The following is a 16,218-nucleotide window of genomic DNA, read 5'->3' as shown; positions in this document are numbered from 1 at the left end:
TAACTCCAATACTGTATCAACCATTGTGTTACACAGCTTTCGTAGCTGGTTATGAATGTCTCAAACAACACAGATTAATATCGGTCATTATCTTCATTTCCTGACTTTGAGACAATTACATTTCTATTTTCATTTGTTATGAACAAGGTAATGGTATGTTTTTCTTATGTAGTCATTTACTTTCATTTTTCAGTCAGTCTCGAGGCATGATCATGAACAGCATCTTAAAATCCATCTTTGAAACTTTGAAAATATATTTTATGGAACAGCATATTTCATAAATTAATGGACACAAGATTTCTTCAGAATAGGTCAACTTTTAAGTCCATTTTTTCAGCTTTTACATTGCCATTGACTGTTCGATGGGCCATGGCTTATAAAATGGAATGTTGTATGCATTTACACACATACATTTATTTACAGAATTTATTCTGTTCAACGGTCTTCCTCCTTTCCCTGTACAATTAGAAATGGTAGACTTTTGTTTAAAACGTGTGTGCAGTGATGTCCTCTGATTTATTTCGTGAAGTCTATCTTCTTCACTATCTTTGTTTCAAACCCTCCCCCCCAGCCTAGGCTATACTGAGAACCAGCACATTATTGGATTCGAGGCTGAAGATGAGGCAGTCTATAGCTGCACTTGTCATCACTGGGTCACTGGCATACACCTAGTGCCACAATTGCATGAGCAGCCTGCACAAAAACCTAACTCCACTCAAAGCAGGAGAAACCTTCAAACCTGTTGCCCATCACTACTGTCATTTCCACCATTTTCATCAAACTGACCAGACATTTATCATTTGAAATCAACATACACCAATGTGTCAATCGTGTACATTTATCTAAAATATAATATTGATATGCATCTACATTATAATTCTCAACGCCTGCATGCTAAAACAAGGGCCGGGATGATACCAATATTGAGATACTCGTTAGCGAAGGGAAGTTCTATTTTTTTCATGATGTCTCTTTTAATTGTATGTGAATAGGGACCTCTAATGAGGAATGCTGTATTGCAATCAGAATTTATTAACTTGCCTCTATTTCATATTTCAACAACTAAAGCCATTCTGCCAAGTCTTTAAAGCAGACATTTACCAATAAAATCACAAATCATGTTATATGTAAATCCCAGAGAGAAAGAGAGCGTGTTCAAGACTGGAGTGGGAGAATATGGGTCACTTGGACTGTACGTGGACATGCTTAAATCCACTGACAATATCCGGCTGGGTTCACTGAAGACAGCAATGCTGCTAGTATGTTGCGTTCTCTTGTGTAGCGATCGATTGCTACTGCCTGAGTCGTCTGATGTAAAGATGGATGCCTTCCGATATAGGTAAATAAAAAAAAGCATTTATGGACTGGCATGTATCTTATTGTTGTGATCGTCAAGGCTAAAGGGAGCTACACCGTGAAGTGATATTTTTCTTGTGACACAATGTATCGAGTTTTTAAAACGAACAGCAGCAGTGCACTAAGCAAACCATAGCGTGGTTCGCAGTAATCTGTTTCTTGAAGTAACATTCAATGTCTTACAATTGCTTCCGATTGCACCATATGTTAGGTTGATGATACATTTATTTCCAGTATTTTTTTGTTCTTTTCTGTAAATAATCACAAAATATCCCCCGTCTCTGTCTGCAAATCTGAAATCGACACGAATGCAATGGTGTCTATCTGCGTTATTTTCAATTGTGCATACTGGACAATGTTATGCCCCATAGTAGGGGCCGAGGACTTCTGTATGATAAAAAATAATATAAGGAAAACATTTATTCAATGCTGTTCTGTAAACGATATATGATGCAAAGCAGTAAACGTAGCATGTCGTTATCTAATTTGTACGACAAACAACGAATAATCCAATAATTGTTTTGACATAAAGGACAGGTTATAAACGTGAATAGCCTAGATTCCACTTTAAAAAAATATATATAATTCATTGTGGATTTAGTTGTCACCCTTTGTTACAATGTTTCATTGCTTGTTGTTGCTCCTGCTCCCCACACTCCTTACCATGACTCATTGAAATATATCTTATGTTGTAAATGTAATGTATGAACATTAAATGATGTGTTATGATATGTGTCCTGTCTGGTCTAGCCCCGTCTTGGCCAATGCTTGCTGCTTTACAGCATGAACACAGAAGTGTGGGCTCATCTTCTAATTCTGGCAAATGAAAATGGATGAGATTTCGATGTCCAGCCTGGACAACAGCAAGCTGGAGGTAAATATAGTAGTAGGTTTGGTTTAGTCCTGTGTGGACTATACATAAGGGTATCGTTTTTCACCCACACATTTCATTTTAGTCTTAGACAAAGGCTTAAACATTTGGACAGTGTGTCATTTGGACTGCAGCTATGGCTGATGCGTAACCTGGCCAGCGCAATTCAGCTTGACTGTTTGGCCCTAGTGTGAATCAGTTCTGTAGCCAACTCTTCTAACAGTATCTTTCCATAGAAAGGCTATATCCTGGTTCTATATAATAATGCTGTGGTGGTTGGCAGGGCGTAGCTCAGGACATCCTTTCTGACCTGGTGGAGGATGCTTGTCTGGGCCTGTGCTTTGAGGTCCACCGGGCCGTCAAGCAGGGCTACTTTTTCCTGGAAGACACGGACCAAGAAACCATGAGGGACTTTGGTATGTATTTCTACTTTCTACTCACCAATTTTTTTAAATTATTGTTTAACAATGGTTAAGATAAAGACGTGTACAGAAGATATCATTCCACAATTCTTAATATGCTAACTACACCACAAAACAATGATTGCAATATATAATATATACCTACATACCTTTACTATGTAAAGTGCTTTGAACTACAATTTTTCTTTCTCTTTACTTTTGCCTGAGTAGAAATTGTGGACCAGCCAGGAGTGGATGTGTTCGGGCAGGTGTACAACCAGTGGAAGAACAAGGAGTGTGTCTGTCCCAACTGCAGCCGGAGCATCGCCGCGTCGCGCTTTGCCCCGCACTTGGAGAAGTGCCTGGGCATGGGGCGCAACAGCAGCCGCATAGCCAACCGCAGGTTAGCCACCTACCCCCACACAACTGAAACAATTGGCATGTTCCAGACCGTCCACAAAGAAGTCGCACTATGCAAATTAACCAATTATTGAATGCTACGTCATCTACATTGCAGTTGGGCAATACAGTTGAAGTTGGAAGTTTACATACACTTAGGTTGGAGTCATTAAAACTCGTTTTTCAACCACTCCACAAATTTCTTGTTAACAAACTATAGTTTTGGCAAGTCGGTTAGGACATCTACTTTGTGCATGACACAAGTAATTTTTCCAACAATTGTTTACAGACAAACTATTTCACTTATAATTCACTGTATTATAATTGCAGCTGGTCAGAAGTTTACATACACTAAGTTGACTGTGCCTTTAAACAGCTTGGAAAATTCCAGAAAATTATGTCATGGCTTTAGAAGCTTCTGATAGGCTAATTGATATCATTTGAGTCAATTGGAGGTGTACCTGTGGATGTATTTCAAGGCCTACCTTCAAACTCAGTGCCTCTTTGCTTGACATCATGGAAAAATCTGAAGAAATCAGCCAAGACCTCAGAAAAAATTATAGACCTCCACAAGTCTGGTTTATCCTTGGGAGCAATTTCCAAATGCCTGAAGGTACCACGTTCATCTGTACAAACAATGGTACGCAAGTATAAACACCATGGGACCACGCAGCCATCATACCGTTCAGGAAGGAGACACGTTCTGTCTCCTAGAGATGAACGTACTTTGGTGCGAAAAGTGCAAATCAATCCTAGAACAACAGCAAAGGACCTTGCGAAGATGCTGGAGGAAACAGGTAAAAAAGTATCTATATCCACAGTAAAACAAGTCCTATATCGACATAACCTGAAAGGCCGTTCAGCAAAGAAGAAGCCACTGCTCCAAAACCGCCTTAAATAAGCCAGATTACGGTTTGCAGCTGCACATGGGGACAAAGATCGTACTTTTTGGAGAAATGTCCTCTGGTCTGATGAAACAAAAATATAACTGTTTGGCCATAAGGACCATCGTTATGTTTGGAGGAAAAAGGGGGAGGAGTGCAAGCCGAAGAACACCATCCCAACCGTGAAGCACGAGGGTGGCAGCATCATGTTGTGGGGGTGCTTTGCTGTAGGAGGGACTGGTGAACTTCACAAAATAGATGGCATCTTGAGGAGGAAAATTGTGGCTATATTGAAGCAACATCTCAAGACATCAGTCAGGAAGTTAAAGCTTGGTCGCAAATGGGTCTTCCAAATGGACAACGACCCCAAGCATACTTCCAAAGTTGTGACAAAATGGCTTAAGGACAACAAAGTCAAGGTATTGGAGTAGCTATCACAATGCCATGACCTCAATCCTATAGCAAATTTGTGGGAAGAACTGAAAAACAATGTGTGAGCAAGGAGGCCTACAAACCTGACTCAGTTACACTAGCTCTGTCAGGAGGAATGGGCCAAAATTCACCCAACTTATTGTGGGAAGCTTGTGGAAGGATACACGAAACGTTTGACCCAAGTTAAACAATTTTAAAGACAATGCTACCAAATACTAATTGAGTGTATGTAAACTTCTGACCCACTTGGAATGTGATGAAAGAAGTAAAAGCTGAAATAAATCATTCTCTCAACTATTGTTCTGACATTTCACATTCTTAAAATAAAGTGCAGATCCTAACTGACCTAAAACAGGGATTTTTTTTTACGAGGATTAAATGTCAGGAATTGTGAAAAACTGAGTTTAAATGTATTTTGCTAAGGTGTATGTAAACTTTCGACTTCAACTGTATGTCATATTGATGCGGTTACTGACATCTTTAAAGGGGTGGCTGAACTCACTAATTTCGCCTCCCTTTTCCACATCCTTGTTATGAAATGCTAGAAGCCATGACTGAAGCAACGAGAGTTTGAAGTGTAGGTGTTACGTTCGCTAATAGCCTGGCGTTGTGTGTTCCTTTTTACTGATCCTAAACAGCAATCATACTTTACGAGATGAATGCCTTACCAACCACTTGACGCAGCATGACAACGTAAACGAGATTGGTCAAGAATCCTAAACCCTGAACATTTCCTCCTTTCTAGAATACCTTTGATACTTGTGCTTATGATGCTAATGTTATCTCACGAATGTGAGGATGTTTGAGTCGGCGGGAGGGAAAACAAGCCCTTTATAAAGACCAAGTCTCGCTCTTTCAACATAACATTGGCAACTATGTATTGTTTCATGTAAACAAGACCGAGGCGCTGTTGTCTGTAAAGAAATGGGCAGGCTGTAGGTTGATTCTGCTGCACTCAGCTCAGCTGCTTCTCCGTGCATGACAAATCTCCCTAGGCGTTACCATCCCCTTTTAGTGGGCAAGACTGGGCATGATTGAAATCAAAAACCAAATCACAAATATCCAAGGATTTAGGAATTTATGTCATAGTTTTGGAAGATATTGACTTAATGACCAAAATGATCCTATTTACACTTTGGATTACATTTTGGCACTAGAATAAATGTTTCTGACTAATGTCGATGCCTCATTGGCCGTTTTCAACCAGACAAGTATTTTTGTTTTGGTTCAGCTAACCTTTAAACACAGCTACCCTAAAACCAGTTGACATTGCAGTGCAGACAGCAATGTAATGCCGTTAAGACTGGAGTTGCTGCCTCATCCCCGAGCCGACAAGGTGAAACATCTGTTAATGTGCCCTTGAACAAGGCACTTAACCCTCATTTGCTTCAGGGGCGCTGTACTATTATGGCCGACCCTGTAAAACAACACATTTCACTGCATCTATCTGGTGAATGTGACAATAAAAAATCTTAAAAAATATATATTTTACCCTTTCCTCATACCACAACAGAGTATTATTCTTTTCTAATCAAATGTAGTTTGCACACTTTTAATTACACTGTAGCCTTACTTTCTCAAGCAATCATGAAGGAAGGATTCTTTCAAGTACTTTGCTTTAGCCTGCCTGGAGTAACAGATGGGCAGGGTTTGCCGTTTTGAGACTATTCTATTGGTCCATTAAACCACACAAGCTCAATTAAGCGCAGATGAAGTATTGGAAATGATTTCAAATAGTATTTTGAACCCAGGTCTGGCCATAAATCAATGGATGTCACTGACTGTCATTTCTTCCCCCCCCCACAGAATAGTCACCGGCAACAACACTAACAATAAATCAGAGAGCGACCAGGAGGATAATGATGACGTCAATGATAACGACTGGTCCTACGGGGCGGAAAAGAAAGGTAAAGGACTGGCTTTCACCCTCCTTTTTCAAGGGGATCTGGGTCCTGTTTAGTAGGCAGAAAACAAGAGCAGACGTTGTGAAACAGAACGGTACTACGTGGCCTTATCCAATAAGAACAGAGGTTAAATCAAATCACATTTTATTTGTCACGTGCTGAATACAATCAAATGCCTACTTACAAGCCCTGACCCAACCATGCAATTTTAAGAAAAAATAAGTGTTAAGAAAGTATTTACTAAATAAACTGAAGTAAACAATAAATGCATTAAAATTATAATGAAAATATAAAAAATATATAAAGAGAAACAATAAAATAACAGTAACGAGGCTATATACAGGGGGTACCGGCAGGGTTGGGTAGGTTACTTTCTAAATGTAATCCGTTAGTTACTAGTTACCTGTTCAAAATTGTAATCAGTAACATAACTTTTGGATTACCCAAACTCAGTAACGTAATCTGATTACATTCCATTACTATTAGATTACTTTCCCCTTAAGAGGCATTAGAAGACAAACATTTATGTTAGCAATTGAACAACATCTATTGTAGGATAAATCAATGTTAAAGTTTACATAGCTGGCCATATATGGATGTAACGTTTTACTTTATGGGCTGGTTATGTAGGCTTCTTCTAACCCATTGCTTTCTACTACATATAATAATACGATTCAATTATATCTTTACATTAAAAACCAAAGTCTAGCAGAATTCCAGTCATTCCAATAAATGTTTTACCCTTTGATCTTCAAGAATCAGCATGACCCCAAAACTAAGGATTTATTAGCCAGCCCTACTCTGTTTCTGATTTTGTTGTCATGGAGGACTGATTGGGATCACTGATTTGAGTTGAAAAATCAATGCTGCGCTCATGGAATGGCATGCTTTGAGTGCTACTGAAAAGTGCTATTTACATGTGAAAAATGAATGCCATATGCTGCATTTGCTATAGGCCTATTGTTTACCTTTTCATTGGTGACACTTTGATATCTTGATAATCTGTAACTGTTTAAACGGTAAATCGACAGATGAAACAATAACAAAAAGGCTACCCCACCTCGGTTTTTGTAAAAAGCTGAGGGATGGGCCTGGAGAAATGTAACCACTCTGATTAATGGATGTAAGGACTGACCATCCATGTTATCAAAATTATTGTTTTAACCATGTTGTGAGGATATACGGTGTTTGTTTACATTTACAATGTTTACAAACATTGGAGAAAAACAAGCTTATATTTTGGTTCTCGTGGAGTGTGACAGTTTAACTAAGCTCATGAGGCATTTATAAGTTATATTATTCAAGAATCAATGGATATATATATAAATTATACGTCTAAAAATCGATGTGGCAGATTGCCACTTTAAGTCTATCAAAAGTGTGCAAGTTTGAGCATTTGTCCATCAAGCCTATGGAGAATTTTAATTTTTTATTTTTAGCAATAAAAGCCCCACTTTTACTCCATAGGCTGGGATGCGCAATATGCAGCTGTTGCAAGAGCATTTTTCACTGGCTGTCCATTGGTTTCAAAACAATGATTGATAGGCAGCTTAAACTTCTTGAATTCAACCATTATTGGGTTCAAATACACATTTAGATTTGTGAACAGCCATCCACAACAACCACAATCCATAAGGCACAAATAGCTAAATGAGAGAGCAGTAGTGTGATTCACATCAATGCGCTATGTAAATATGAATAATAAGTGATATCCGTATCGCCGTAGACTACACCACTGCTGTCATCCTTACCTCCAAGCGTTTATTCAAGTTGGATAATCTTTTGATGCCGACAGCAGTCGCACCATTGGAAGACATAGCTTGGACTGTGGCCTACAAAAGCCCATTCCTGCTCTTTTCCCGTGATCCATCAAACACATTTGGTGTGTCATCATAGTGGTCTCTGACTTTTGGTCAGACTCGCTCACGTGGAACAAATTTAAACGTGCACCTTTTTTCAATACTGATTTGAATGTCATTGAGAAAACAGAAGTATCAAGGATTTCTTTTCGCAAACATGTTTTCTGAATTTAAAAGTAATCCTCGACGTAATCATCTAGTTTTTCAAAAGTAGCTGTAATCTGATTACAATATTTTTTATTGTAAAGTAACAGATTACAGGTTGTTTTTTTTGTAATCCGTTACTCCCCAACCCTGGCTACTGGTATAGAGTCAATGTGCGGGGGCACAGGTAGCCATTTGATTAGCTGTTCAGGATGCTTATGGCTTGGGGGTAAAAGCTGTTAAGAAGCCTTTTGGACCTAGACTTGGCTCTACGGTACCGCTTGCCGTGCGGTAGCAGAGAGAACAGTCAATGACTAGGGTGGCTGGAGTCTTTGGCAATTTTTAGGGCCTTCTGACACCACCTGGTATAGAGGTCCTGGAAGGCAGGAAGCTTTGCCCTAGTGATTTACCGGGCTGTACGCACTGCCCTCTCGTGCCAGTTGCCATACCAGGCAGTGATGCAACCAGTCAGGATGCTCTTGATGGTGCAGCTGTATAACTTTTTGAGGATCTGAGGACCCATGCCAAATTTTTTCAGTCTCCTGAGTGGGAATAGATTTTGTTGTGCCCTCTGCCCTTGGTGTGTTTGGACCATGACAGTTCGTTAGTGATGTGGACACCAAGGAACTTGAAGCTCTCAACCTGTACCACTACAGCCCCATCAATGAGAATGGGGACGTGCTCGGCTCTCCTTTTCCTGTAGTCCACGATCATATTCTTTGTTTTGATCACGTTGAGGGAGAGGTTATTAGAGGTCAACCGATTTATGATTTTTCAACGCCGATACCGATTATTGGGGGACCAAAAAAAGCCGATACTGATTAATTGGACGGTTTTTATATACACCCATGTGTATATATATATATGTATGTATGTATGTATGTATGTATGTATGTATGTATGTATGTATGTATGTATGTATGTATGTATGTATGTATGTATGTATGTATGTATATATACACACACACACACACACACACACACACACACACACACACACGTGTGTGTGTGTATATATGTGTGTGTATATATATATATGTGTATGTATATATATGTATGTATGTATGTATGTATGTATATATATGTATATATGTGTGTGTGTGTGTGTGTGTAATAATGACAATTACAAAAATACTGAATGAACACTTATTTTAACTAAGTATAATACATAAATAAAATCTATTTAGTCTCAAATAAATAATGAAACATGTTCAATTTGGTTTAAATAGTGCAAAAATACAGTGTTGGAGAAGAAAGTAAAAGTGCAATATGTGCCATGTAAAAAAAGCTAACGTTTAAGTTCCTTGCTCAGAACATGAGAACATATGAAAGCTGATGGTTCCTTTTAACATGAGTCTTCAATATTCCCTGTTAAGACGTTTTAGGTTGTCATTATCATTGGCATTATGACGGGTCGACTATTTCTCTCTATACCATTTGAATTTCATATACATTTGACTATTGGATGTTCTTACAGTGGGGGAAAAAAGTATTTGATCCCCTGCTGATTTTGTACGTTTGCCCACTGATAAAGAAAGGATCAGTCTATAATTTTAATGGTAGGTTTATTTGAACAGTGAGAGACAGAATAACAACAAAAATATCAAGAAAAACACATGTCTAAAATGATTTGCATTTTAATGAGGGAAATAAGTATTTGACCCCCTCTCAATCAGAAAGATTTCTGGCTCCCAGGTATCTTTTATAAAGGTAACGAGCTGAGATTAGGAGCACACTCTTAAAGGGAGTGCTCCTAACCGCAGTTTGTTACCTGTAAAAAAGACACCTGTCCACAGAAGCAATCAATTAATCAGATTCCAAACTCTCCACCATGGCCAAGACCAAAGAGCTCTCCAAGGATGTCAGGGACAAGATTGTAGACCTACACAAGGCTGGAATGGGCTACAAGACCATCGCCAAGCAGCTTGGTGAGAAGGTGACAACATTTGGTGCGATTATTCGCAAATGAAAGAAACACAAAAGAACTGTCAATATCCCTCGGCCTGAGGCTCCATGCAAGATCTTACCTCGTGGGGTTGCAATGATCATGAGAACGGTGAGGAATCTGCCCAGATCTACACGGGAGGATCTTGTCAATGATCTCAAGGCAGCTGGGACCATAGTCACCAAGAAAACAATTGGTAACACACTACGCCGTGAAGGACTGAAATCCTGCAGCGCCCGCAAGGTTCCCCTGCTCAAGAATACATATACATGCCCATCTGAAGTTTGCCAATGAACATCTGAATGATTCAGAGGACAACTGGTGAAAGTGTTGTGGTCAGATGAGACCAAAATGGAGCTCTTTGGCATCAACTCGCTGTGTTTGGAGGAGGAGGAATGCTGCCTATGACCCCAAGAACACCATCTCCATCGTCAAACATGGAGGTGGAAACATTATGCTTTGGGGGTGTTTTTCTGCTAAGGGGACAGGACAACTTCACCGCATGTTTGACGGGGCCATGTACTGTTAAATCTTGGGTGAGAACCTCCTTCCCTCAGCCAGGGCATTGAAAATGGGTCGTGGATGGGTATTCCAGCATGACAATGACCCAAAACACACGGCCAAGGCAACAAAGGAGTGGCTCAAGAAGAAGCAGATTAAGGTCCTGGAGTGGCCTAGCCAGTCTCCAGACCTTAATCACATAGAAAATCTGTGGAGGGAGCTGAAGGTTCGAGTTGCCAAACGTCAGCCTCGAAACCTTAATGACTTGGAGAAGATCTGCAAAGAGGAGTGGGACAAAATCCCTCCTGAGATGTGTGCAAACCTGGTGGCCAACTACAAGAAACGTCTGACCTCTGTGATTGCCAACAAGGGTTTTGCCAACAAGTACTAAGTCATGTTTTGCAGAGGGGTCAAATACTTATTTCCCTCATTAAAATGCTAATCATTTTATAACATTTTTGACATGCGTTTTTCTGGATTTTTTTGTTGTTGTTCTGTCTCTCACTGTTCAAATAAACCTACCATTAAAATTATAGACTGATCATTTCTTTGTAAGTGGGCAAACGTACAATATCAGCAGGGGATCAAATAATTCCCCCCCCCCCACTGTATAGGCACTTTAGTATTGCCAGCCTAATCTCAGGAGTTGATAGGCTTGAAGTCATAAACAGCGCTGTGCATCAAGTATTGCTAAGAGCTGCTGGCAAATGCAGTAAAGTGCTGTTTGAATGAATGCTTACGAGCCTGCTGCTGACTGAGCAGTGGTAGGCAGACTGCTCTATCAAATATCAAATCATAGACTTAATTATAATATAATAAACACACAGAAATACGAGCCTTTGGTCATTTATATGGTCAAATCCAGAAACTATCATTTCGAAAACAAAACGTTTATTCTTTCGGTGAAATACGGAACTGTTCCGTATTTTATCGAACGGGTGGCAACCCTAAGTCTAAATATTACTGTTAATTATGTAAAATTCTGGCAAATGAATTACGGTCTTTGTTAGGAAGAAATGGTCTTCACACAGCAACGAGCCAGGCTGCCCAAACTGCTGCATATACCCTGACTCTGCTTGCACAGAACGCAAGAGAAGTGACACAATTTCCCTAGTTAATATTGCCTGCTAACATGCATTTCTTTTATCTAAATATGCGGGTTTAAAAAAATATTTACTTCTGTGTATTGATTTTAAGCAAGGCATTTATGTTTATGGCTAGGTACTTTTGTGCAACGATTGCGCTTTTGTTAAATCTTCACCCGTTTGGCGAAATTGAAGTAGGCTGTGATTCGATGATAAATTAAGTCACCGCATTGATTATATGCAACGCAGGACAAGCTAATTAACCTAGTAATATCATCAACCATGTGTAGTTTAACTAGTGATTATGTTAAGATTGATTGATTTTGTTTTTTAGAAGATAAGTTTAATGCTAGCTAGCAACCTACCATGGCTCCTTGCAGCCACAGGTCCTTTTAATGCTGCATTCGCGTAACATGTGGTAAGCCTGCCACGCAGTCTCCTCGTGGATTGCAATGTAATCGTCATCCAAAAAGGCCGATTATCGATTGTTATGAAAATTAATCGACCATGCCGAATAATCGGTCGACCTCTAGTTGTTATGCTGGAACCATACGGCCAGGTCTCTGACCTCCTCCCTATAGGCTGTCTCATCGTTGTCGGTGAAGTTAAGGATGGTGTTGGAGTCGTGCTTGGCCATGCAGTCATGGGTGAACAGGGAGTAAAGGAGGGGACTGAGCACGCACCCCTGAATGGCCCCCGTGTTGAAGATCAGCGTGGCTGATGTGTTAATACCTACCCTTACCACCTGGGGGCGGCCTGTCAGGAAGTCCAGGATCCAGTTGCAGAGGGAGTTGTTTAGTCCCAGGGTCCTTAACTTAGTGATGCAATGAATAGCATTCTCACGTAGGTGTTCCTTTTGTCCGGGTAGGAAAGGGCAGTGTGGAGTGCAATAGAGATTGCGTCATCTGTGGATCTGTTGGGGCGGTATGTAAATTGGAGTGGGTCTAGGATTTCTGGGATAATGGTGTTGCTGTGAGCTATGACCAGCCTTTCATGACTACAGATGTGAGTGCTATGGGTCGGTAGTCATTTAGGCAGGTTACCTTGGTGTTCTTGGGCTCAGGGACTGTGATGGTCAGATTGAAACATGTTGAAAAAAATGTCAGTGAGGACACTTGCCAGTTGGTCAGCGTATGCTCGGAGTACACGCCCTGGTAATCCATCTGGCCCTGCAGCCTTGTGAATGTTGACCTGTTTAAAGGTCTTACTCACATCGGCTACGGAGAGCGTGATCACAGTCGTCCGGAACAGCTGGTGCTCTCATGCATGCTTCAGTGTTGCTTGCCAGATGCACGCATATAGAAATAATTTAGCACGTCTGGTAGGCTCGTATCACTGGGCAGCTCACGGCTGTGCTTCCCTTTTGTAGTCCGTAATAGTTTGCAAGCCCTGCCACTTCCGACGAGCATCGGAGCCAGTGTAGCAGGATTCAATGTTAGTCCTGTATTGATGCTTTACCTGCTTGATGGTTCATTGTTGGGCATCTTCGTCATCTGACCACTTCCGTATTGAGCGAGTCACTGGTACTTCCTGCTTTAGTTTTTGCTTGCTTATTATTTTCCATTGCAAAACGTTTTCCTACAGTGTGCCCTACTAAACACAACCCTGGTGACTGACAGTTATATAAAATGTATCTACTCACAAGAGTAGACAAATGGAAATTAGAATCCTAGAATACCAGTAGTCAATCTCTACATTTAATTTGAACTGAAACAGTTGACTTCAACTGTGTGCACATGCATCCAAAATGTAGTTGTATCTGTTTGATCTTCACTTGATATTTAGTAGTAAATATGCTTTGAAGTGTTATCAATGTGCTTGGTTATCTTGTGTATTTGTACATTATGATATCTTGTAAATCATTGAAATTGTCCAAGTGTCTTATAAAATGCTCTCGTTTTTGCAGCGAAGAAGAGAAAATCAGATAAGGTATTTGCACTTTCTTTGAAACAACAATTAAATATTTTCTGTAATAACATAGTTTTGCCACTAGTTGATCATTCTGCTTTTCTTGATGCTTTATCTGAATAGAATCCAGTGCCACAGCTGAATTTCAAGTGAGAAATCGAAGGGAGAATGTTGATTGGCACTTGGGGTTTGTGTAGTTGTAACCAATCTAATAAAATTACTACAGGAAAGCACGACCAAAACAAACCATAACTTTATTTTTATCTTAATATGTTCGTAAAGTTTCCAACAGTATGCAGCATGATCCTGAAAGGCGACGAGACCAAATTTCGATTTCTTCAATTTTAATGCTTGTTGTGATTGTCAAGCTTTCTGTTAAACAGAACATATTATTTTTATCGAATAAGACAATTAAATGACCTATTTCTTATAGTTCTGTGTAAACTCTATTTTTATATTTTCCTTTTTTATTGTAGAATCCAAACTCACCCAGGAGATCCAAATCATTTAAACACAAGAGTGGTAAGTCATCATCATTAGTCTATAACTACTAAATGCATGGTAATTGTGACAAATGGAGCGATTGCTTTAGGCCTCATTCTTTGGATAGGCCTAATACACACTCTGGCATTAATTCAATAGTGTGACAGTGTTATGACAAAGGATATACTGTATGTAAGTTGTCCCTGAGACGCTCTACCCTAGTTCTAGGTCATTGAAATTGAGAGATTAAGTAAGGTGTGGACTGTGGCTCATATGAAATATAAGCTATCCTACAGATAATGGTGGAGTTTTAGGTCATATGCTTTGCAGTTGTGCAGTGCATCTCAGAAGATATTGCTATTTTATATTAAGGTGGTTCCAGAGATCATTTGCGGAGTGTAACTAAAATAAAAACCTCCTGGAATGTCCCCATAATCATAATTTCACAGCCACAGTATAATTTGCTTGGAGTGGAGAATGGAGATGATTTTGATAAATAGAGTCAGTCTGTCTCCACAGGTATGATGGGCCCCAGACGGCGTATGGACAACCAGGAGAGCCCACGCATGCTGATGAAAGACGAGGCCTTCCCTCAGTGACAGACACACAGGAAGACCATTGAGTCCACCCTGGCTCCTTTTGTTTTTCAATGGACCGTGACTATTGCTAAATGGGTCGTGTTCATTAAGCACCACACTGAACAAAACGGACTGATACAGGGAGGTAGTGACTGAACTTCTCCAATAAGAAATGCTTGTTTGTTTTTCCATTGTGAAACGTTTTAAAATGTTTTGTTACTGTGTGCCCTAATGAACACAACACTGCTGAAGCAGTCCAGAGACCCCCCGCACAGTGTCTCTACGTTCCCCCCCCCACCGCCGAATCGTTGCACCAATAATCATTATTTTATATCATACATTATTTTATCGATAGGTAGCTCTTGGCTGGCCTCTCCGAAAAATTGTGTTAGAATCTGTCAATGCACAGACAAGGAGTGAGGTCGTACAGTGGCTAGGCAGAGGCAGTCGAGGTCAGAGCAATGGATACTAAGGACCATTTGATTATGCACTGACTGTTTGATGATATTATCAGTCAAGAAGTCTTTTCAACTATCATTTTTTGACAATAACATAATTATGGAAAAATGGACAGTTAAAATCAGAAGTCACACAACTTACAGACAATAATAATGAATGGTTTGTCATTTTATTTTATTACTCCATATTCACAATATCAACATCATGATTCTCCTACTGATGAGTATGCTGAAAGGACTCCCATCACTTGTCATTTACCTGTGGAAATAGGTTTTGAAATAGACTGCAAACTCCTTGCAGTAGAACATGGGTTAATCTGTTTCATTGTAGATTAATAGTTAGTTAGGCTTGTTTTCTAGCATTAAAAACATTCTTTATTATTTGTTTACATTGTAAAGGGTTATATGTGTCCTCAGTGTTGTGATAGTGTAAATATTGAAATAGTTGAAATGCTGCTATCATGGCTTTGTATTTGTTCATCTGTCAAGTAATAAACAATTGTCATCTGTCGATGTGTAATAATTATTTGAACTGCGAGTATGGGAATTAAAATTATGTTTGGCTTGACGTGCGCTGATATATACATCGGGGGGTTGCAACAAAGCCAAGTTTTAGTAAACACTTTTCTGTTGAATGAACCTGAACATACCCTAAGCCTTCCCAGCCTGTAGTGCACTCAGTTGTGAGCAGGGGAGGCTGTTGATTGCCTGTTGTGGAAATTCAACATTTTGTGTTTTTTTTTTGGTGTGTGCCCAAAGTGATGTAGCTAGTAGGGCTTTTAGCTTGCTATGTGTTTTTGAAAATGTCTTGATTTTAAAGCCTATAGACTCAGAATTTGTATTTGGCATGAGGGTTGACAGGGTAGCCTTCAGTCTCAGAGTAAAGTATCTTTGCTACAGTCGGAACGGTGACAAATAAAATCCATTCCCCCCATTCTTGCAGAAAGGGAGCTTTCAAAAGTTCCAGCTGTAGAGATAGGACTCATCTTTGTATCTGTGCCATTATAGCA

General features: G+C 39.8%; 1 protein-coding gene across 2 annotated transcripts; it reads left to right on the top strand.

The window, feature by feature from the left end:
* Positions 1-1,215: 1,215 nt before the first annotated feature.
* Positions 1,216-15,719, top strand: atxn7l3b (ataxin 7 like 3b). 2 transcript variants are annotated; one of them, XM_014158643.2, is made up of 8 exons: positions 1,216-1,339; positions 2,107-2,230; positions 2,511-2,643; positions 2,860-3,031; positions 6,150-6,250; positions 13,688-13,710; positions 14,166-14,211; positions 14,692-15,719. In XM_014158643.2, the coding sequence occupies exons 2-8, from the start codon at positions 2,180-2,182 to the stop codon at positions 14,769-14,771; spliced, it is 606 nt and encodes a 201-aa protein (XP_014014118.1). In that variant the 5' UTR covers positions 1,216-1,339; positions 2,107-2,179; the 3' UTR covers positions 14,772-15,719. The 2 variants fall into 2 exon arrangements, with proteins under 2 accessions (XP_014014118.1, XP_014014120.1); XM_014158645.2 differs by lacking the exons at positions 14,166-14,211; positions 14,692-15,719 and adding an exon at positions 13,813-14,154.
* Positions 15,720-16,218: the final 499 nt, after the last annotated feature.

Source organism: Salmo salar, chromosome ssa19, assembly GCF_905237065.1.
Source record: "Salmo salar chromosome ssa19, Ssal_v3.1, whole genome shotgun sequence".
Classification (NCBI taxonomy): Eukaryota; Metazoa; Chordata; class Actinopteri; order Salmoniformes; family Salmonidae; genus Salmo; species Salmo salar.
Note: the sequence above shows the minus strand (reverse complement) of the source record. Positions and strands in the feature narration are given on the sequence as shown.

Excerpts from the sequence above, each read along its gene's own strand:
- atxn7l3b (XM_014158643.2), top strand. The coding sequence starts at position 2,180 with ATGAAAATGGATGAGATTTCGATGTCCAGCCTGGACAACAGCAAGCTG. Across the intron at positions 2,644-2,859 it reads AGAAACCATGAGGGACTTTG|AAATTGTGGACCAGCCAGGA; the intron begins GTATGTATTTCT and ends TTGCCTGAGTAG. Across the intron at positions 14,212-14,691 it reads ATCATTTAAACACAAGAGTG|GTATGATGGGCCCCAGACGG; the intron begins GTAAGTCATCAT and ends CTGTCTCCACAG.